This window comes from the organism of the source record quoted next, unplaced genomic scaffold (genome assembly GCF_019419815.1).
Source record: "Pyrus x bretschneideri cultivar Hongxiangsu unplaced genomic scaffold, Pyrus_bretschneideri_v1 Contig3, whole genome shotgun sequence".
Lineage (NCBI taxonomy): Eukaryota > Viridiplantae > Streptophyta > Magnoliopsida > Rosales > Rosaceae > Pyrus > Pyrus x bretschneideri.
This window is the reverse complement of record NW_025999612.1, coordinates 8,594,843-8,618,411: the sequence shown is the minus strand read 5'-3', so window position 1 is coordinate 8,618,411 and position 23,569 is coordinate 8,594,843. Positions and strand designations below refer to the sequence as shown.

General features: G+C 38.8%; 2 protein-coding genes across 3 annotated transcripts; both read left to right on the top strand.

The window, feature by feature from the left end:
• The first annotated feature begins 169 nt into the window (after positions 1-169).
• On the top strand, positions 170-3,693 carry LOC103929123. 2 transcript variants are annotated; one of them, XM_018642989.2, is made up of 7 exons: positions 170-1,239; positions 1,555-1,719; positions 1,814-1,909; positions 2,266-2,382; positions 2,630-2,770; positions 2,881-3,168; positions 3,308-3,693. In XM_018642989.2, exons 1-7 carry the CDS (start codon positions 724-726, stop codon positions 3,596-3,598), a joined length of 1,614 nt encoding a protein of 537 aa, XP_018498505.2. In that variant the 5' UTR covers positions 170-723; the 3' UTR covers positions 3,599-3,693. The 2 variants fall into 2 exon arrangements, with proteins under 2 accessions (XP_018498505.2, XP_009336549.2); XM_009338274.3 differs by having other exon boundaries at positions 2,263-2,382.
• A 662-nt stretch (positions 3,694-4,355) lies between these two features.
• Positions 4,356-8,824, top strand: LOC103929124 (lysine histidine transporter 1-like). The gene is made up of 7 exons (XM_009338275.3): positions 4,356-4,838; positions 5,443-5,826; positions 6,244-6,637; positions 6,731-6,836; positions 6,964-7,055; positions 7,144-7,212; positions 7,309-8,824. The coding sequence occupies exons 1-7, from the start codon at positions 4,657-4,659 to the stop codon at positions 7,405-7,407; spliced, it is 1,326 nt and encodes a 441-aa protein (XP_009336550.2). The 5' UTR covers positions 4,356-4,656; the 3' UTR covers positions 7,408-8,824.
• The last annotated feature ends 14,745 nt before the right edge of the window (positions 8,825-23,569 follow it).

Sequence of the window (23,569 nt, the reverse complement as noted above, 5' to 3'; positions counted from 1 at the left end):
TAAAAATATTAATCTTTGGGCTATTTTAGGAATTTTAATTGTCATATTCTACTTAGCAATTGAAAATTTGGATCTTAAAGCTGCTTTTAAGGAAAATAAAATGTTAACATGGCGTAATTACAATCGTTTAAATATGATCCCTTTCCTTCCATCCTCTCTTCTCACACTATTCTTTTTGTCTTATTTTTTATATAAAAAATTTAAAATAAGATGTAAACGTGGCGTAATTACAATTGTTTAAACATGAATGGATGGAAGAAGAGAGATGGGTTAGAATCCTACTCCCCGACGAATTCACTCACAAATTGACAAGTGGAACAATCTGCCAGAACAGTATATCCAAAAATAAATAATAAAAATAAAACAAAAAGCCCGTCGAGAAAATAATAAAAGATTGGAAATTAATGTCCGTCCGGCCCAATCCACGTGAGTCCTTAAACCCAACGTACTCCGTCATTCAAATTCTCCCCAATTGTCGATCTATCCGCCCATCTTTCCCCCCCTAAACCTCTCTCTCGCTCTGACGTCACTTTCTCAGCTACCTCGTGAGCTCTCTCTCTTCTCTCTTTCTCTCTCTACAATCTGCATCCGTCGTTTTCTTTGACAACCTTCAGATTGCTTACCTTCAAACCCTAAATCTTCACCTTCTAAATGTGAATTTATCAAATTTGTAAAATGTGATTAAACATTTGCTTTCTTTGTTTTGTTCGATTCGTATCGGGAATGGCGACCTCGGCGTTCAAATCAACGACGAAGCGGACGCCGATCGGAGCATCCATAGCTCCGGCGGAAGACTCCGCTTCGTCGAATCGGAAGTCGTCTCACCGGCGCTCCCGGAGCCTGAGCTGCTTCTCGCGCGGGTTGCCGGAGCGGAAGCCGGCGGGAGACGATTACGATGAAACACCGGTTCCCAGCAGAGGGAGGTTTGTCAACACGGTCAGAGGCTCGGGATTCCCGGAGATCAGCCTCGATGACCTCGCCGTCGAGCTATTCGACTCCTCCGCCGACCGAGGCCGCTCGGTTGCGCGGAGCTCCGAAGCTACTCCTGCTGCCAGTGCCTTGCATAGACGAGGGAGGTCGGTGTCGAGGCACGGTCCGAGAGTTGGTGGTGGTAGTGGTGATGTGAGGGGCAGCGCTGGTACTAACTCAGCTGGAGGAAGGGTAGTTTCGGAAAGTAAGGGTATTTCGAGCCGAAGGCGATCGGTTTCGGTTGCTCGGTATCAGATGAGCGATTCTGAGGTGAGAATTTGTGTTCTTATGCTTTTAGTTTCCCGTTGAATTTTGATTTATTTGATTTAATGCACATTGTAAAACGTTTTGGATACTATTTATTTTTAAACTACTGCTAATTCGAATTAAAATTACAATTAGAAATGTGTAATTAAAGATGGTTTAGACAGTATAAGGCCATTGAACAAGTATCGTGATTGAAGGAATTGATATAATGCATATCTTAAACTGTTAAAATTAAACGATCCTTGTTAGCTTTGTCGGATTAGTGTAATTCTACCGCTCATTTATCTGTGAGTTTATTTGTTGTATTTTTAATGACAGAGTGATCTAGATCATACCCACATTCGCAGCACCTCTAAGTCGAGGAACTTCATTAGTGGAAACAATCAGACACCCTTGTCCCGCAAGTCAACTGATTCAAATTTTAGACTGGGATTGAGGAGATCTCTTAGCCAGAAAGATTTTAAGTGCCATGAGGGTTACTCTGTAAGTCTGACTTCTTCAAGTTTTGGTATTTTCATTTTATGCTGTTTAATGTTTTTTGAACTACGTTTTGAGACGTTTTGTTTGGACCTTTCAGAGCCAGTCTTCGGTCCTAACAGATGATGAGGGGAGGGATGCTTATTCCAACAAAAATGGAGTGGAGAAAACTATCCGAGCTGTATATTCAGAGAAGGTTTAATGTTGAACACTTATCTAATGATAACACCCCAGCTGTAGTTCTTTTGTTTTAGTTCTTTATGTTATGATGATGACCGCAGTGTAGCTCATTCATATTAGTCGTTTATTTTTTAATTATTTGTCACCCTTTAGGTAGAGCACCCTGCTGGTAATGATGTTAAAAATGGATTTTATTAAGTAATGCAGAAAGAACTTAGATATGCTGTGGAAGAGATCCGGACAGAACTTGAACTAGTCCGTATTTAGCGTTCTTTATATTGTTGTTGACATTTGTTTCATCCCTATTTGATTTTAGAGTTTTCTCTTCCTGTGTTATGCTTCCTAAACTTGGTTCTATATTATCTTATTCAGGCAAGTGAGAAAACTAAATCTACTGTTTCAGCACCTGGTGATTTACGTTCTAACAGGAAAGATGTACTTCAGGCTGTTTCTTCGATCAGGAAGAATTACTCCTCCAAATTGGAACAGGTATTAACGTTACTATAAAGGCTTAGTTTAGTTAAGTAAGAGTATGGCCTTGATTGTATGGATATAAAGGGCAGATTATTATCGGTTTTTATTGAAGTTGTTAACCGGGGGTGCCAAACTGCCATGTTAATATTTATTATTCTGGGCGAGAATGTTGAATGCAACTACTGTGCATCATATGTCATTTGAAAGAAGTTTGGCTACTAGTACTGACAATCATATTTTTCTTTTTTCCATGTATTGACAGTCAGAAAAACGAAAACAAGATTTATTAGCTGAAATAGTACAGGAGGAACAACATAGTAGGGAGCTCTCTGAGATTGTCAAAGAACTGCTTCCCGAGCCAAAGAACATTGTTGCTGCAGACAGACCATCAAGAACCAGAAGGGTACCATTCTGTCTGAAACACACTGCACATTTACATGTTACTGTGTCTTTCTTCGGATTTATTGTCTTTGTTTTACTTTGTTATTTACCTCCTGCTTTTCACTTTTGCAGAGGAGTAACGACAGAGGTAGAGTGTCTAAGCGACTGACTGAGGAGGCGGAGAGATACATTGAGGATTTCATTTCAAATGTGGAAGACACGGATATATCATCAATTGATGGGGAAAGGAGCGATACAAGTTCAAGCATAGGAGGAATAACAAAGCACGAATCTTATCAGAGTCCAGCTTTGTCTACTCCTCCTCCTGTTGCGATGGATGGAGTTGCACTACCTTGGTTGCAGTGGGAGACTAGTAACGATGCTACTCCAATAGGATGCAAGAAGAAGAACGAACCAAAGGTAATAACTGATTAGCTCATCTTGGGATTATAAGTTCTAGCATCTGGACAGTATTGAAATGCAGTCTTATCTGTCAAATCCGTTTCGACTAATATTGGGATGGTTCGTGATGTTCTCTTCTTATCATTTCGATTTTCAGGGAGTGACAAATGCGCAAGATCAAAGTAATCAATCTGCTAGCAGTCATGGAAGCTGGAGCCCTGGAATAATCAACGCCCTGTCAATTAACATGGAAGATACAGGAAGTAAAGTGGGAGGATATAGAAGCTACGAGTGCCACTCACGCCTCAGTGGGTCAAATGGTTCATGCTTTGACATGGATGAGTATCTCCATCTTAAGAACAATGACGATTTTCTCTTCGAAAGGTTGAAACAACAACAGAGAATTAGTTCCGGCGGTCTCCTGCTATGTAATCGGATGCTTTTTTAGCGCAATTTGTCTCTCAGGTTGCTTTCACTCCATTGTAAACCACAGTGATACTTTGTATAGATTTTTCATTTTCTGCAGTCAAGTGTTTTTAGCTTTGGATTTGTTACAAATATTATGAACCGTCGTCCACGTGATCAGTGCATGCATCTTCCAAGTACGCTTAAAGCACGTGAACGGCTGTCCAAATTAAACGAAACTCCGGCGGTTGACAACTCTGATTCCTGAATCGGTGACTAATGCGAGATGTACACTTGCAACTGACTCACAGTTTTGTTACAAACGTTAATAACAATCGTCCACGCGTTTGATGTATGCAGTTTCTACATACAGTAAGCGCGTGGATGGTTGTTGAAACAGAATCTCCGTGGTTGGTGTATGCAGCTTCTGCATACAGTTACATCGCGTGGCTGTCCAAACCGAACCTCCGACGGTTGACGACCGTAAATTCCTGAATAAATAGCTAATGTGAGGGGAGTCTTGCATTTCATCTTTTAAAACTGTTTCGTCCTTCATTCCCTCCTCTCTCTCTCTCTCTCTCTCTCTCTCTCTCTCCCCTCTCGTTCTCTCTCTCTCTTGACCTTTCCTACTTTGACTTGATCCTTTTGGAAAGATCTTTGCCTTCGATCAAGCATCAAATTTAGAGCAGATTGCACGAGCGCTTGACACCTGTCCCAAGACAATCAGGATTGTAGATTTTGGGACAGGAAATTTCAAATACAATGACTCGTTGAATAAAGATACGCTCCAGATTCCACAGCCCTCTTTTTCGAAAAAAAATTCTGAAAATTTTCCGCTGTGTTTCTTGCAGTGAAAAATCAAGAGGGTAAATCAGGTTTTTTCAATCGGGCGACTGAAATTCCTTCAATCAGAATATTAGTTAATTAGCACCGCTGTACACAATTTCAATTTAATTAGGAAACAAGCTCGAAGTAATCAGTCGCGTAATTGTACTGGGTTAGTGACCTAATTGTTTGTTTTCCATCCGGAAAAGGAGATTTGTGGGATTAATATTTGTGATTTTTTGCTGTCACTGAGATTTATCTGTGACAAAAAAAAAGATGGGAGGAAGTGGAGAAATTAGAGAGGAGGAGCAGCAGAAGGAGGTGCTAGATATCAACGAGTGGCTGCCGATCACGAAATCGCGGAACGCGACGTGGTGGTATTCGGCATTCCACAATGTCACTGCCATGGTTGGTGCTGGTGTTCTTGGCCTCCCCTATGCCATGTCTCACCTTGGATGGTAAGTAACCTATACATACATACACACACACACACACACACACACATATATATATATATAGTTTCATTACTTTCTCACCATCTCTATGAGAAAATAACATATATGATCAATGTTTATATGTTTTCCAAGGGTGGCTCGTTGGTTGCTAATATGAATTCTGGGAGACATATCAAGGGAAAATCTTAAAGATATTATGAAATATAGAGTTAGAATTAAGAATCAAATCTGTGTGTTTTAATCAAGGGATTCTCCTCAGCATTTTTCTAAAGGGATAATTTTCTTTTATTCTAAACTACATCTATCGACAAAAAAGGAAATTCGAACTCAAGTGCAAAGAGGCGAGCACATTGCCTTACCAATTGGATTAACCCACTAGCTTATTTGGGTGAACTTCATTCACAAGATATAATTTTTATTTTCCTTGAATAGCTACGTACCTGGGCTATAGCCTCTTGTAGACAAACTGTACAATCCCTGAGTTGCATTGATGAATGCTCCTAACCGCTTAATCTCGTGTTAAAAAAAAAAAAAAAAAAAACGTAATATTAACACAAAGAGCGAGGACACCCCCATCTAATAAGTTTTTATGTGTTTCTTGTACTAGGGGCCCTGGAGTTGCAGTGCTGGTTCTCTCGTGGATAATTACACTCTACACCTTATGGCAGATGGTAGAAATGCATGAAATTGTACCTGGCAAGAGGTTTGATAGGTACCATGAGTTAGGGCAACATGCCTTTGGGGAAAAGCTAGGGCTTTACATTGTGGTGCCCCAGCAACTGATGGTGGAACTTGGAACTTGCATAGTTTATATGATTACAGGTGGCAATTCCTTGAAGAAGATTCACAGCACTGTGTGCCCTGACTGTAAGCCTATCAAAACCAGCTACTTCATCATGATCTTTGCATCTGTTCACTTTGTTCTCTCCCACCTTCCTAGCCTCAATTCCATTGCTAGTGTTTCTCTTGCCGCTGCTGTCATGTCATTGAGGTGTGTATATATATTTCTTTCTTTTTCTTTTTTTTAACTTTTTTAGGGATCTGCTGTTTGCACTCAGGAAAGGTTTACCCGCTCTCTTCCACTTTGTAAAAAATTGAAGAGTAAGAGTAGTGCAGAATGACGTTTTTGAAGTTCTAATAACAATTCTGTTTTTGAAAAGATATATGCAACTCCACCTGCTTGACGAATCATATTGGCAAGAAAAACTTACATGAACGTGTTCGAAGTAATCCAATTTGGAATGCTCATGTTCGAAGTAATTTGTATTCGGTTAAAAATCAAGAAACTTCTCTTAATCCATTTAGCGTAAAACTAAAAAGGTTCAAATTCCGTCTGCCTACAAATTAATCTGCAGAATTTGGTTAGTCGATGTCGTTTTTAACTGTGACTCCTTGTCCAATTCAACAGCTACTCTACCATTGCTTGGGGAGCTTCTCTGCACAAAGGGGTGGAGCCACAAGTGCAGTATGGTCCCAGGGCTTCAACCCCTGCAGGGAATACGTTCAACTTCTTTAGTGCTTTGGGAGACGTAGCTTTTGCTTTTGCTGGCCACAATGTGGTTTTGGAGATTCAAGCAACGATTCCTTCCACGCCTGAAAAGCCGTCCAAAAAACCAATGTGGAAGGGGGTCGTTCTTGCTTACATTGTGGTCGCAATGTGCTATTTCCCTGTGGCTCTCATCGGATACTGGGTGTTTGGAAACCACGTCGAGGATAATATCCTCATATCATTGGAGAAGCCTGCTTGGCTTATCGTTCTTGCGAATTGCTTTGTTGTTGTTCATGTCATTGGAAGTTATCAGGTACACTACTACTTTAAATTATGATCTGCATAAAAAATCTGATGAGTTGGTGTTTTTTCTTGCATAACAAGTTTCGTCAATGCATATATGTAGGTCTACGCAATGCCGGTGTTTGACATGGCGGAATTATTTCTGTTGAAGAAGATGAAATTCAAGCCATCTTTGGTCCTTCGCTTCGTAACACGAAATGTGATTGTTGGTAAGTAGCATTTTCCTGCTCATTTATTTAATCTTAAACTTGTAATGACTTCATACATAAGTCCTTACATTGTAAGAGATGTGATCAACAATGTAAATAATATCGATACTCATATTTGCGGATGCAGCATTCACCTTGTTCGTTGGAATTACATTCCCGTTCTTTGGCGGGCTTCTTGGTTTCTTCGGAGGATTTGCATTTGCTCCTACAACATACTATGTAAGGAATCATTGCCCAAGCTTACAATAACTCTCTATTCCCACGTAAATTAAAGCGTCTGAACTTTCTTTTTTCGATCATTTTGCAGCTCCCTTGCATCATGTGGCTTATCATCTACAAACCAAAGAAGTTTGGCCTTTCTTGGTTTGCAAATTGGGTAAGCTTGGCACTCAAGAAAGCGAACTTTTTTTCTTTTCTTCACATACTTTCGTTTTTGAAACTAACAATTTTGTGCTGCTTGTTGCAATGACAGTTCTGCATCATAGTTGGAGTGTCACTGATGCTTTTAGCTCCGATCGGGGCATTAAGGAACCTCATACTTCAAGCGAAGAACTTCAAATTCTACTCTTGAATATCTGCAGCGTGAGATTGAGTTCGAGTTTACACAACAAATAGTATTATTATTATTTTTATTTTGGTAATCAGCCAATTGTTTAATTTTAACTTTCTTTAATAATATTAGGACCTGCTTATTGCTTTGTATAATTTAGCATCTGTTCATAGCCTGTTTGATGGATATACAGTTCAATTTCAGACCCTCCCTTGTTGTTAATGGGAAACGTTTCAACAGCATTGCCTTGAGCTCCATCATTCATATTATTTTTTCGATTCAATCTAATTCGTTATGTGAAAAGAAAATTAAACCTAATTGTACAACAAACCTCAAGTAGGACGCATTTATGCGAGAGATGTAATCAACTTGCTACATTTAACTCTTATACGATAGATTCAAGGCCAAGTCCCAGCTGCATTGCCGATCGGCATGTAGTCAAGCCACGTACGCATGGTCACCAAATTGCCGTCTTGTACAATTTGCACTAAGTTTGCCACCGGGCTGCACAATGCCCATGGAGGAGACGGCTCCCTAATGGCGTAACTCAGGTTCGCCGGGGCTATGGAGTAGATGGCTATTCCACTCTCGATCAGTCAGTTCCAGCAAACCATGGATCGGTCATTTCCCCCAGCACATACAACCAGTATTCCATGCTCGACCCGTTGCTGAAAATGCAGCAATGGGCACAGAACTTGCTTGGACAATAGCAGCAAGAAATTCAGAGGGTTCAATCCCCTGATTGGTAAACGCCAGTCCTGGTCAAGCGTGTGGTATAGGGCCTTGAGGAAAATTCTATACGCTTCGCAGCAAAGCGCGCCTGAAGAACTGGTAAATTCTACCATTACAAACATTGTATACCATTTGGAAGCAACAAAACATAATAATAGTTGTGATCGGTGGGAGCAATTCACAATCGAACAACATGAACAATATAAAAACGGAAGCCTTGACAAGAGTAGGGATTTCATTTCGATTAAAAGCGTACTTAACATCGTTAATTTGAAGTTCAAAAGCTAATATCATCACTCACACATAATTCTAACAGAGCTCGATTTCGATCAACGACAATGTACCAATTACCTAACCAACCAACCAAGCTCTTCTTCATCAAACCATGTAGTTATAAACCGTAAACCCAAAGCCCGAAACATGATCATAAACCCTAATCTCTGGAGGACGTAACAACCGTGATCATGTTCGGAATAAGCACAAATTCATAAGTGAAAAGCAATTCTCCAGCTTTGAGTACCTTCCAGCTCCCGCTAGACATTTGCAGAGCATAACCCTCGTTCGCCAACTGCCCCACCGAAATCAAATTCCGCACCAAACCCGGAATGTGCTTCACATTGTGGATGATCCAACTCGCCCCGCCCGGCAACTTGACCCGAACGTCGCCTTTCCCGACAATGTCCAGCGAACTGTTGTTCAGGCCCAAGTAGGCCTTGCCGTAGTTTCCGGCGGTGTACTTCTCGAAAATCCCCTTGTGCGGCGAGCAGTGGAACTCGGCGGCGGTGCTGAAGATCCAGGATTCAAGGGGGCTGTCGACGCTGAGAAACAGAGCGTCGTTGATGACTTCGATGGTGTCTGCGGCACCGACGTTGTTCTTCAGCAGCCTGCAATCTTTGTGGGCGTGATCGAGCTTCCCACAGTGCGAGCATGCGTCTCCCCACTTTCCGAAGCCAGATTTTCCGAGATCGGCCTCGATTTTTATGCCGCTGTTGCTTGATTCCATATTTGCTTTGCCTCTCGTTCTCTCTCCCCCTTTGCCCTTTGTTTTGGTCCCTTGAAAAAACCCTAGGGACGGGTCATGGTCCCATTTATAGGAGACTACTAGGGATTCTTTTTATTTTATTTTATTAATATTTGTTGGGCTTTTGGGGATCGACTAGTGAATTTCTTTGGTCTATTTGTTTTGGATTGGGTTGTCCTTTAATAATTTTTTTTTTAACAGGACTACTAAATGAGTAAATGGTATTAAAAATGAGATTAAATTGAGAAAATACTATTTTTTTTTTTACTTACAAATCTCAACGATAAAAAGTTGACCTACTCACTAGCCCGGATTATTCAAGACAAACCCTTAGTGAAGAGATAAATTTAAATGTAATAAGGACACAATAGTGAATTTCTTCTAATCCTGTCACAAATCACCAATTTAGTGCAAAGAGATTCATTAATTGTTGAATAAAGTAAAAGGTCTCACATCGATCATCTCACAAGATTGTGGGTGCAAAAATTAAGGCTCAAGCAATGGGCCACTTCCCATGAATCCTAAATTTAGGGGAGTGGAGCTAGAATAAAGGAGCATGATCGGATACTTCCATGAAATGTGAAACATGGAGAAATACAAGGAAAGTGGGACTTGGAGCCTAAGATTTGAATGCCCAGCATAGGGGTTTTTGGAAAAGAAAAAAAAAAAAGTATCAGGGTACCATTTTTTTTTTTTAAACAAGTGATATTATCTACACTAAGAGGATGGGTGGGCTTAGCCTTACAATGAGCTATCCTAATTTATTTTTATGAACATTTTAACCTAAAAAAAGTTAGATTTTGATAGAACCCAGATCCTCTCCGGATCTAAAAAACTAAGTTTAAGGATCAAATGATCTGAGTCGTTGAAATTTGATGCAACAGCTACAATTATTATAACTTTTAGAGGGGCCCCTGTTTGTAGTCGTTGCATCAAATTTCAACGGTCCTGAATCATTTGATCCTTAGGCTCAATTGTTCACCATTAGTCGTTGGATTAAATTTTGACATCTCATTTGGAGATTTTTTAATATGGTTTGGTGTTAGCAAAATTAATACAACATTAAGAAAAATGCCTACGACCCCTCCACTCACCTCTCCCAGTCCCAAGCCGCTTCCAAATGTTGGAGCCCAGAGCAAAAGATGTACTCCACCTCTATCACATTACCGAAGGCCTGAATCCTTATCAAAGATTTAAGTGTAAAAAATGTAAAGAAAGCAAGTTATTATATTTAACTAGCAGAGAGTACACACTTTGTATGTGTGAATAATTTTTTTAATAAGTGCTAAACCCTAAGTACATTTTTTTTAATATTACATAATTATTGTTTTGTCCTCTTTATATAAATATTCTGCATCAAAAGTGAAGGTAAAATTGAAAAAATAAATATAAAAAAAATGATAAAATAAGAAAAATAGAGATATAAATGTAATTTTGTTAAAAGGTACAAAATTATTATTTTACCCTTCTTTTATCAATAATGTGTGAACAAATTAAGAAAAAAAAAAAAAAGTTGACAAGAAAGGTTTTTTTAATAATAGTATAGATAATAATACGGCTAGTGGTGAACAATGACAGTAAAAACAGTACGTAGGTGAGCGGAAACCCGCAAATCAAGAAAAAAATAAAAGAGAAAACCCTTTATTTTGGGTTTCTTTTTCCGTTTCCCATTTTCCCTCTCACACTTTTCTATTTGGTTTTATTTTTTGTTTCGTCTTCCTCCTTTTGCAAATTTTCTTCTATTTTCCTCTTCAAATTCCTTTCTCAGTTGGAGCTGCAGATGTGAGTCTGCTTAAACGAGATAGTATGAATTAGAGGAGAGCAGAAGACGATGACGAAAACAGAACACTGTGTAGAAGAGGGAGTTCGAAACCGAAGTTGCAGAGCCAGCTGTGGAAGGAGACGATATTCATCCGCCTAGAGATGCTGCCTAGCATCGCTTAGACCGCCTAGGGAGAGCCTAGACGGCCGCCTAACTCCCCACCGATTTCTGTAAACGATTTGCCCTAAAGCGCATCGGGCCTCCCACGCTCAGCGCCTGGACGCCGTCCAAGACGATTTTTAGAACACTGGCAGATTATCTGCTTTGCTGCCATTCTTATCCCCTCTTATTTTGTACGATCACGTTAAACCACGTTAACATTTTATATTAATTTTTTTATAAAGATAATAAGATAAAAAATAATAAAAATATAAAATGTTGACATGGTTTAACCATGACTGTACAAATAAAAGGGAATAAAAATGGTATCCAAATAGGAGGGCAAACAATCTACCTTCTTTTAGAACAATATAAATAAATGTACATATAGTAGAGGATGGAAAATAAATAATATATTTTATATTAAAAATCATTTACCTTAGAGGTATTCATCAATTTCTCCCCTGAACTTGTGACCATTAGCCAATTTTCCCCCTCAACTTTAATTTTGGCCAATTTTCCCCCTCAACTCTTATAATTAGTCAATTTCCCCCCTCAACTTTAATTTAGCCTATTTCCCCCCCCTTGACTCTTATAATTAGTCAATTTGCACCCTACTGTTAATTTTTTAATTTGATCATAATTAAACAAGTGTATGTAAGAAGCTAAATAAGATGTATGTTAATCATGTTCCTATATCTCTATCCTATTACAAATAGATTAAAATTTAGAATTTTACAATTTGTCATAGATAGTATTATTAGTCATAATAAATCAGTATGGAGTAATTTTATTTGATTTTTGACTATACATAATTGATAAAGAAAAGGATTGATGTGTAAATTTTTGTATGTGAATACAATTTTCTTTATAAAAGCGAAAGCTAAGTTCAAGTAAATTGCAGAGAATCGAGCTTTAGTGAAAAAATGGCTAGTCTATTCATAATTTTCAACTCCTTATTAAGAATAACCCATTTTCTTGAAATATGTCTGATCCATGAGTTTAGGATTATTATTTCTTTTTGTTATTATTTCTTCTTCTACATGCTTTAAGCCCGATTCATAACTTTTTCTTATAATCAACCCATATCACATACTAATTGTAATATGTTTTTGTACATTTTACCCCATATTATGCAGGTGAGTTTATGTTAATTTTAGTACTTTGTTGGAAGTTATTAGAAAGATTGAAAATTAAGAAAAGAATAGATGGAAAATTAAAATAAAATAAAATTAACAGTAGGGTGCAAATTGAATAATTTTGAAAGTTGAGGGGGGAAATTGGCCAAATTAAGGGGGGAAATTGACTAATTATGAGAGTTGAAGGGGGAAATTGGCCAAAATTAAAGTTGAGGGGGAAAATTGGCCAATGGTCACAAGTTCAGGGGGGAAATTGATGAATACCTCTTTACCTTATGCAATTTATCCGTGCTCCTTACTAAAAGAAGAAGAATAAAATTTTTAAATCCACAGTTATATCCTTATTTCTATATTTCCTTACTTTCCCTTGTCATTTTCAATGAATGTCACATTTGTATGCTCTTAATTTATTTATTTATTTTTGATTTAATTAATAGATTAACTACTTATATGATCTTTAAATTTATGGGTTAGAGTTATAATTTTAAGAATAGTTTATTGTGTTCTTGTTTTATATTAATTATTATATAAGTAAATATAAATTTATAGTACTAATTTCAGCTAGTCCTCTCAAGAAAAAAATTATGGCTCTTAATGTACACAATATGGATAATTCGACATTAAAACGTTATGGATAATTCGACATTAAAACGTTAATATAAACACTAAAGCCTCGTTTGGTAGCTTGGACTGTACTGACTATTTCAATTGGAAATGATAAATAGTCGTCAGATAATACTGACTAAATTAATCCGGCGTTTGGTGCTGCATCGAATTAATCTGTATATCAGATAATATCCGAACTATAATATTTTAAAAAAAATAACAGAATAATTGATGTTAAAATGAAAATTTGATGATAAAATAAAAAATCAAATTTAAAAAAATGATAAAAGATAAAAAGAAGAAAAAAAAAGATAATAAATAAACAATGAAAATCCATTAAACCGACAAAAAGAACCAGAGGAAAGAAGAAACAAACCCAGGTCGCCGCCCGACAAACACCACCGCCACCATACTATTGATAACAGTGGTGGAAATCTCAATTCCTAACAATTAATTCATTGATAAGAATTAATTATGTTTAAGAGTCTGAAAGGGGCTGGGTCAACATCGCACACCTCACCGCGAACGGAGTGAAGAAAAACTTTGCCAATCCAATAAATCAAATTGAGACAAGAGATGAAGAAGAGAGAAGGCTGGTGGAAATCTCAGATCATTGCCATAACTTTCAGTTCCAAATTCAAAGAAGTGGAGGAGGAGACGAAGGAGAAGGGTGGCAATGGAATCTCTGGGATGGCCAATCCAGTCTCTATATTTTCCATTGCTGCACTTGTTAGTCCTTCGATTAGATCCAGTCCATGGGGAGGACTTCACGGACGATGCACAACGAGGGAGAGATTGTTGGACAAAAACGAAGAACCCGACTCATAATACCGAGGTTGTGGAGAGGATATAGATAAGCGGGCGTGTACCGTATAAAATTGGTGGGTCCGGATTAATTATCCGAAAACTATTTAGTACATAAACGCACTAAACAATCGATTTCGTATAATTAGTTATATCCGGTACTCTATACAATGTGCCAAACGAGGCTTAAGATACTGATTGCAGAGCTTGATTCAGGAGGAGCGACAAAACATAGATAATTCAACATTCAAAGGCTAATAAACACTAACATACTGCTTGCAGAGCTTGGTTCGGGATTAGCAATGTACTACTACTAATTTACTTACTACACAACTAATTAAGCATATCTTCATCAGCAGACTACTCAGACCGAATAAGCGAGATAAAGCCTGGAGGAAGCTCGAAATCATACGTGAAAAGCTCTTCACCTCTCTTCGATAGCTTCCAAGTCCTCGTCCGACAATCTACTTACAGATCATAACCCTCCTTATCCAACAGCCCCACCGAAATCAAATTCCGCACAAACCCGGGATGTGCCTAACATTGTGGATGGTCCACCGAGCCTCACCCGGCAGAAATCGTTGCACTAACTGAATCTTTGAATTTTTCTTTTCTCTTTGATTCATTTTGCTTGGAGACCTTGCAAAAGAAGAAGTTATTCAACGAATCGACACATTTATTGATATTATTTGTGTTTGCGGCTTCATTACCAATAATTTTCTCTATTGTTGTTCCGCATCGGTTCCACACATCGGACAATCCTTGAGGATGTCCCAAACATGATGCAACTTAAAAGCTTGATTTTTTTGGCGTAGTTCTTGTCTTGTAAATTGCCATTACTCTGTCACCCTATGCAAGAAATACATAAATATAATTAGTTGCAAAATAAGATTATGTACATGACAAATAAAATATCAATAAAGAAACTCACCACTTATGCAGCGCTTCTTCCACTAGACCATGTTAACCACAGCCCCCAAGCTTCCCTACCATAAAGTGCACGCTTTGTTGATAACCTTCAACTGATCGTAAACACCACCAACTTTCATTCGGCCGACGTTGGAGTTTTCATTGAACTTATCTATTGATTTTTCTGATTTGAATTGTAATTGATTTCATATCTAGGAAAGCCTTATGAGAAGGCTACTTATACACAATACAAAGAAAGCTGAAAGCTTTACACCCTACACACTTGTAATCTGACAGTACACATGCACTTGCACGTTCCTTGCTGTGCTGTATGTGCACTTTCCTTGCTGTGCTTGCTGTGCTGTTCTTGCTGTGCTGTCTGTGGCTGTCAGTGCACTTTCCTTGCTGTGCTGTTCTTGCTGTGCTGTTTTTGCACGTTCTTCCAATACTCCCCCTCAAGCTGGATCCAGTAGGTTGATGGATCCAAGCTTGGAGAGGAGTGTTTGAAATTGATGAGAAGCCAGAGGTTTGGTGAATATATCAGCCAGCTAATCGAGGCTTTTTACATAATGTGTCTGAATCACCTGCGACTGTACTTGTTCACGGACATAATGACAGTCGACTTCAATATGCTTCGTCCTTTCATGAAAGACGGGGTTTGATGCTATGTGCATGGCAGCCTGGTTGTCACAAAATAAGGTCATTGGTTGAGCTGTGAACACACCTAAGTCACATAAAAGTCCTTTTAGCCATATCAGCTCACACGCGGTTGAGGGCATTGCACGATATTCAGCTTCGACACTTGATCTTGCGATGACAGTTTGTTTCTTGCTCTTCCACGTGACCAGTTTCCACCAACAAAGGTACAATAACCGGTGGTGGACTTGCGATCGATTGCGTTTCCTGCCCAATCAGCATCACAGTACCCCATGATTTGAGTGTTGTCATTCTTTGCCATGAGGATGCCACGACCAACAGACCCTTTTAAGTAACGTAAGATTCTTTTGACAAGGTTCAGATGCTCGATGGTGGGAGAGTGCATGAACTGACTGGCAATACTTACTGAATGTGAGATGTCTGGTCTAGTGATCGTTAGGTAGATCAGCTTGCCGACAAGCCTCTGATATAGGCTGATATCCGAAAGTGGCGTGCCTCCCAAGTCAAGCTTGAGCTTGCTATCAAGAGGGGTAAGTGCAGGCTTGGCATCACTCATATTGGCATCTTTAAGTAGGTCCATGACGTACTTTCGTTGATTAAGAAATAGTCCCTTGTAAGAAGATGCCATTTCGATTCCAAGAAAATACTTCAACACCCCAAGATCTTTAACCGCAAATTGTTGTTGAAGTGACTGTTTGAGTGTGGTGATTTCAGCAGCATTATCACCTGTAATTATTAAGTCATCCACATATATCAACACAACTAATTTGCTTGCAGCTCTTGTGCGAACAAATAATGATGAATCTGCATTACTCCTTTTGAAACCAATGCTATGAAGAACGGTACTTAGTTTTGCATACCAAGCACGTGGTGATTGCTTCAGTCCATAAATTGACTCATGTAACTTACACACCAAATTAGGCTCTTGGCTTTGAGGGTGTCCTGGTGGCAATCTCATATAGACTTCTTCTTCAAGATCACCATGTAGAAAGGCGTTCTTCACGTCTATTTGATACATAGACCAACCTTTATTGACGGCAACAGACAATAGAACCCTTACTGAGTTCATCTTTGCAACAGGAGCAAATGTTTCCTTGTAATCCACCTCAAATGTTTGAGTGAATCCTCGAGCCACCAGCCTGGCTTTATGCCTCTCAATCGAACCATCAGAATTAAACTTGATCTTATAGATCCACTTACAGCCCACTGCCTTTTTTCCTTGTGGAAGTTTGGTGATGCTCCAGGTTTTGTGATGGTCTAGTGCTTTGAGTTCTTCTCTCATTGCTTCTTTCCACACAACTTGATTATTAGCCTCATAAAAGTTTTGAGGCTCACTGTGACTTGAAATGTTGTTAAGAAAGGCAGCATGAGATGGAGTTACCTTTTGATACGACACGCAATTTGAAATTGGATGCCTCGGTTTATATGTGACAAAATCTTGAAACCTTGTGGGAGGTTGTCTATCACGTCGAGGATTGCGTCGAGGTACTAGGAGGTTTGTCTCATCCTCATTCAAATTGTCATCCACTCCTTGAGGATTTTCTATGTTGCCGTTGTCATCATCATGCACCGAGTCATCATCATGCACAGAATTATCAGGATGAGTACCTTCATTATTGACTTCAATGGGAGGTGTAGAAGTACAGATTCTTGGTAGAGGAATTAGGTCTAAGATGCACTCCCCTTGACTTGTGGCTTCATGTGATTTGCTGAAAAAAGGGTTAGCTTCATGGAATCGTACATCTTTAGATACAATTATTTTTCTTAGTTGAGGATCATAGCACTTATATCATTTTTGTGTTGATGAATAACCAAGAAAAATACATTTGAGAGCTCTAGGGTCCAACTTATCTCGATGGTGTGACTGTATATGAACAAAACAGACACAGCCAAAGACTCTAAGATGTGAAAGGTCGATTTTTCTTCCTTTCATGACTTCAAGTGGAGATTTAAACCCCAAGACTCGGCTAGGAAGTCTATTGATGATGTACACAGCCGCCATGACTCCTTGTGACCAAAATCTCTTTGGTACGTTCATTTGTAACATTAATGCTCTCGTTTTTTCCAGAATGTCACGATTTTTCCTTTCAGCTACACCATTTTGTTGAGGTGTGCCGACACAACTGGTTTGATGCATGATACCATGCTTGCTCAAATATAATGACATGATATGGGACATATATTCGGTGCCATTGTCAGATCTTAAGGTTTGAATTTGAGAGGAAAAATGGTTCTTAACAAGATTATGAAAATCCTTAAAAACTTCAATCACTTCACTCTTAGACTTTAAAAGGTACAAGCATGTGGCTCTAGAGAAATCATCGACAAAAGTTACATAATACTTATAACCATCAAAAGATTCAAACGTTGGTCCCCATACATCTGAGTGAACTAGTTCGAAAACTTTACTAGTCCTAGATAAAGATGAGGTAAAAGGCAATCTATTGGCTTTAGACAAATGACATGTTTCACACGAAATTAAATCATTACCTAAGTTTGGAAACAAGGAAGATAAAACAGGTTGGGAAGGATGAGCTAAACGTTGATGCCACAATTGACTATCTTGGGAAGGACTGGACTTGGCTTGAAATCCTCTGGAACTGTTTTTTGATATGTAATAGAGGCCATCAAGGTAAAACCCTTCACCAATCATCTTCTTGGTGAGGCAATCCTGAAAAATGACATTGTGAGGAGAGAAAATGGCCAAACAATTTAAGGTATTGGTGATTTTTCCCACAGATAGAAGTTAAAATGGAAAAGAAGGAACAAATAAGGCTACTGACTCAATTTTGTCCGATATTAAGTTGATATTTCCCTTCCCTAAAACCTTAGAACTCTCACCATTGGCAGTTGAGACTTGAGATGGTTTTGAAAATTTTTCAAACTTGTGAAACTTAGAAACATGGTTGGTCATATGATCTGTGGCACCCGAATCAACAATCCACAAATCATGCATCATATTTACATTAAGAGCAGTTTTAAAAGCAGTCATGATACCTTGCATGTCATCTTGGGCCATGTGTTGTGTTTCTGTCAGAAATCCAGCAAACTTGCCTAGCAAAGCTATTGAATTTCCATCTTCAAAGCCGACCGTTTGGTCACTCTTAATCCTTTCTTTCTTGCTTTGAAGATACACTGCAAACTCATTTATGAGTGCAGCTGGATTTGCAGTGAAGCTCTTGAGTGCATCAGACCTATGAGAGGTTGAGGTAGTTGCATTGTTGGCTCTATGTGGTGCACAGTTCAGTCTTTGTGAGCCCTTGTTATCCTTCATGAACTCTGGCTTTAATTCTGGATGTAAAATCCAGCATGTCTCCTTAACGTGACCAGTATAGTTGCAGTGTTGGCACTTTAAGTGTGGATTCTTCACTTTGTATTTTCTTTCGTTGGCTAGATAAGCCCTTGCTTCAGTTACACTGGTCTTTGTGCCAGTGTTCATGACTTTCCTTCGTACTTCTTCACGTTGGATTGTTGCACATACGCTGGTGAAGGAAGGTAGTTCGGGGTTCATGAGTATGTGGCTTCGTAGGTCTTCGTATCCTGGATCGAGACTTGACAAGAGTTGGAATATCTTGTCTTCTTCTGCCCTTTTCAGTAGTAAAGACGCCTCAGTTGTGTGAGGCCGATACATTTCCAGCTCATTCCACATGCTCTTCATGCTGCCTAGAAGTTGAACAAAGGGCTTTCCTTCTTGTTGTATGTTGGAAATGTTCTTCTTCAATTGAAACACACGTGCAGCATTGTTCTGGCTGCCATACATTTCCTTGACTGTCTGCCATAGTTTGAATGATGATTCAGAATAACTGAATATTTCAGCTAGTTTACGTTCCATGGAATTAAGGAGCCATGACATAACTAGTTGATCCTTGCAAAGCCAGATTTCATAAGTTGGTGAAGAAACATCAGGAACTTCGATGCTTCCATTTATGAACCCTAGCTTGGACCTTCCACCTAGGGCAAGACTCACTGCTCTCGACCAAGGTAAGTAATTAAACTCATTTAACAAGACCGAGCTTAATCTTTGATTTGGATTGACATCCACCTCAGACACGGTTGAGGAGGAAGGTATCTGGGAATCTCCAAACGAATAAGAATTCTCTTCCGCCATATAAAGACCTATAAGAATAAAGAAAGAATTTTTTTTTTTTTCTTCTTCTTTTTTTTTTTCTTTTTTTTTTCTTTCTTTTTTTTCTTTCTTTTTTTTTTCTTTTTTTTTCTTTTTTTTTCTTTTTTTTTTAAACAATTAGAATAAAAACAATAGACAGAGAGACAGAGCCACAAGAGCGTACAGAAAGGGAAAAATGAGGCACCGGAACCCGAGTATGGATCTGGGTACAGGAGAAAGCCCAGCTACGGTGAGGAATCTGGTGGTTTGGCAGCAGGCTTAGACTTAACCGGAGCAGCCGCTTTGGGCTTCGTAGCAGCAGCTTTTGGCTTAGCTGCGGCTTGGCCTTCGGTTTCGCCTTAGGCTTGGCAGCGGCAGCGAGTATTGATGGTCTGGCTCGGAAAGCTGAGCTGCTGGGTTTCTGACCTCTGCTGGAAACTCTCGTGGGTCTTGGAGCTTGAGAGGGAGCTTGAGGTGAAAAAGTGGGAGCTTGATGGTCTGGCTCGGAAAGCTGAGTTGCTGGGTTTCTGACCTCTGCTGGAAACTCTGGGCCTCTTCCGAAAGCGGTTTCCAGTTATGCACCTCGGATTCTGACGGTCACTACCAGAACCATTGACAGAGTTTGTTGCGAAAGCATACTTGGGAATGGAGAAATTTACAATGTGAGTTTGACACTGATCTGCACCTTTTCACTCAGAGTCTCCTCAGGTCTCAACCTCCGTTGTTGAGCCATACAATAGCGATGCAGAAGCAGGTTATTTTTCCTGCTCTGATACCATATTGATTTTTCTGATTTGAATTGTAATTGATTTCATATCTAGGAAAGCCTTATGAGAAGGCTACTTATACACAATACAAAGAAAGCTGAAAGCTTTACACCCTACACACTTGTAATCTGACAGTACACATGCACTTGCACGTTCCTTGCTGTGCTGTATGTGCACTTTCCTTGCTGTGCTTGCTGTGCTGTTCTTGCTGTGTTGTCTGTGGCTGTCAGTGCACTTTCCTTGCTGTGCTTGCTGTGCTGTTCTTGCTGTGCTGTCTTTGCACGTTCTTCCAATATTATCAACTATTTTAGCCCACAAAACCTTTTTATTTTGATTCTTGCCGACGGCACCATCTTCACTAATAGAAACTCATGTCAAGCATAAAACAACATCTTCCTCAAATGACCAATTACAACCTCTAATATGATTTTTTCAATCTTGAAAAATTTGGAAATGGGAAGAAATGGTTTTGGAAGATGGTAGAAAGAAAAATTGGAAGAATTGTAGGAGAATAGTGAGTTTTGTGTGGATATTTGAACAAATACATAGGTATTATAGAGTTTTTGAGTTAATTTTGAGTTAAATAATTTTTATAATTATATTATCTGTTGGATCTAAATTTGGGTCATTAAATCTTTTTTTTTACCATTAGATTTGATTATATTCAATCTCAACCGTTAGATTCGATGAATATATAAATATAAAAAATAAAAAATTTGAACGTGGAATGTTGGATCAACCAACAACCCATTTAAATTGTGCTGTTGGATAAAAAAAAAAAAAAGAGCCATTAGGCTCATTATGTCTACTAACAGGTGGGGAACTTGCCCACGTGGGTGGGGTTTGGCTGGTGCTGCAGCTAGCGCGTCTGAGAGTGAGGCCTGGGTGACTGGGCTTCACATCTAGTTGTCCACTCTCACATGTGGGCACACCACTAACCCAGCCAACATTTGTGGCCAGAATTTGGTCCAATTTTAGCTTCTAACCCATAACCCCAAATTAGCCCAAGGGTTAGAAGGAAATGAGGGAGAATAGATGGTAAATTTTAGAACTTACTCCAAAGGTTGGAGTTGGTCTTAAGGACTTGATCAGATTTTATTTATTTGTTTATTTATTATACGTTGGGACTTGGACTATCTTTCTATGTAAGTCTCCCTCTTGTTGGAATTTTTTTTCTTCTTAATAAAAGATATTGCCACTTAGTACTATGATCTAATGATAATTTTCTTCATTTGTAAGTGAGAGGTTTTAGGTTCAATTCTCATCAAAAGCGAGTTTGAACCACATTATTGTTAGTCCATTGTGAGACTAAACCTCTTCCCCTCAGTATAGATAATATCTTATGTACAAAAGAAATAACATAAATGATATTATGTATATTAACATGAAAGCTTAGCCTCACGATAGACTAGTAATAATGTGGTTTAAATTCACTGTTGGTGAAAATCAAATGTAAAACCTCTCATTTATAAGTCAAGAGAAATACCACTAAACTATAATTTTAAGTGGCTCTTTGAATTTTTCTTTAATACAACTACTTAAATACACATACTTTTTTTTGAACAATTGATATTATCTACACTAAGGGGAGAAAAGTTGGGCTTAGCCTCACAATGGGCTAGCAATAATGTAGTTCAAATTCGCTTTGCGCGAAAATTGATCCTAAGACATTTCACTTACAAGTAAAAATGAATAACACCAGACTGTAGTATTAAGTAGCAAATACACATACTATTTACATATCTAAATAAATACTGCTAAATTAAAATGAACTGATGATATGAAATTATAGTTTAAGTGACAATCGATTCATAGGAATCCGAATTGCAAAATGGACAGTTGCTATGGTGGTGGTCTTGACGAGGTTTATTCTTTTCTTAACTTTTTATTTATTTTTATTTTTCATTTGCCCATTTTAGTTATAAAATGTTAAACATAATAGTTTTATGATTAAAACATTTGGCGCTATATGATTAAATTAAGTGAGATATACTCGTGTGTCACATCAATGTACTAACATAAAATTTAACGAAAAATTAACGGAATGATCAAATTAATTTGCAAAACTCATATTAGGACTAAATTGATGAATTTTTTATTTCAAGAACTCTTTTATTAAAATGTCCAATTTTAAGGAGCAACTGTATAAATTACCCAATCATTATAGACTATCTACAAACAGTAGCTTTGGTTCGATTTTTGTTTTTTGTTTTTAGCTTTTTGAACCCACCCTTACTTTCTTGTACCACAAGCATTTCTCCAAACGGGGATACAAATTGCGTGGCAGCAAACGTTGGTGGCATTCACAAAAGCAATATTGGGGCTGCAGGAAGCTTGGGGTGAGAGGGCCGATGCAGCACGTGTAGACGATATTAACCACATGACCTACAAGCACATTCTTCTGGTGTGATGTTCAAATTAAATTATTTAAAAAAAGTATTTAAAATAGTGATCCTCTCATTACGATTAAAAATGTACACAATGTAGATAATTCGACATTCAAAAGCTAATATAAACACTAACACACTGCTCGCATAACTTATTTCGAGAGTAGTGATGTACAAAACATAGATAATTCAACAATGTTCTTCAACAGCCTGCGGTCTTTCTGGGCGTGATCGAGCTTCCTGTAGTGTTTGCATGCATCTCCTCACTTTCCGCAGCCACAGTTTCCGGCTTCAGACTCGATTTTTATGCCCCTGGCTGAAGGCATCTCTCTCTCTCTCTCTCTCTCTCTCTCTCTCTCTTCGGAAAAAAAGAAAACCCTAGGAGACAAGAATAGTGATTGTGACCCTATTTATACAGACTTGATTAGAGTTTTATTATATAGTAATTTTAGCATTCAGTTCATAAGCCCCACCATTCACCATTAGTACTGCTCATGCAATTCACGTTATTGATTTAACATGCACTCTCTACTCCACTTGTAACATCTCACATAGTTTAGGGAAGTAATATTTATATGTATATTCCCATCCCTACCTAGCACGAGGCTTTTAGGGAGCTCATTGGTTTTGGGTTCCATCCCGCATCGCCCAGGGAAGTGATCCTTATATGTATATTCACATCCCTACCTAGCACGAGGCATTTTGGAAGCTCACTGGCTTCGGTTTCTGTAGAAACTCCGAAGTTAAGCGAGTACGGGGCGGGAGCATTCCCAGGATGGATGACCCACTGGGAAGTTCTCGTGTGAGTTCCCAAAAACAAAACCGTGAAGGTGTGGTAGGGGGCCAAAGCGGACAATATCATGCTACGGTGGAGTAGAGCCCGAAATATGGTGGGTGCCCGGGCCGAGATGTGATAATTTGGTATCAGAGCCTAACCCTGGCTATGGTGTGCCGACGAGGATGTCGGGCCCTTAAAGGGGATGGATTGTAACATCCCACATCACCTAGGGAAGTGATCCTTATATGTATATTCTTATCCCTACCTAGCACGAGGCCTTTTGGGAGCTCACTAACTTCAGGTTCCGTAGGAACTCCGAAGTTAAGCGAGTATGGGGCGAGAGCATTTCTAGGATGG

Excerpts from the sequence above, each read along its gene's own strand:
- LOC103929124 (XM_009338275.3), top strand. The coding sequence starts at position 4,657 with ATGGGAGGAAGTGGAGAAATTAGAGAGGAGGAGCAGCAGAAGGAGGTG. Across the intron at positions 4,839-5,442 it reads GCCATGTCTCACCTTGGATG|GGGCCCTGGAGTTGCAGTGC; the intron begins GTAAGTAACCTA and ends TTCTTGTACTAG. Across the intron at positions 6,837-6,963 it reads AACACGAAATGTGATTGTTG|CATTCACCTTGTTCGTTGGA; the intron begins GTAAGTAGCATT and ends TTGCGGATGCAG.
- LOC103929123 (XM_009338274.3), top strand. The coding sequence starts at position 724 with ATGGCGACCTCGGCGTTCAAATCAACGACGAAGCGGACGCCGATCGGA. Across the intron at positions 1,910-2,262 it reads GAGCTGTATATTCAGAGAAG|CAGGCAAGTGAGAAAACTAA; the intron begins GTTTAATGTTGA and ends TATTATCTTATT. Across the intron at positions 2,383-2,629 it reads ACTCCTCCAAATTGGAACAG|TCAGAAAAACGAAAACAAGA; the intron begins GTATTAACGTTA and ends ATGTATTGACAG.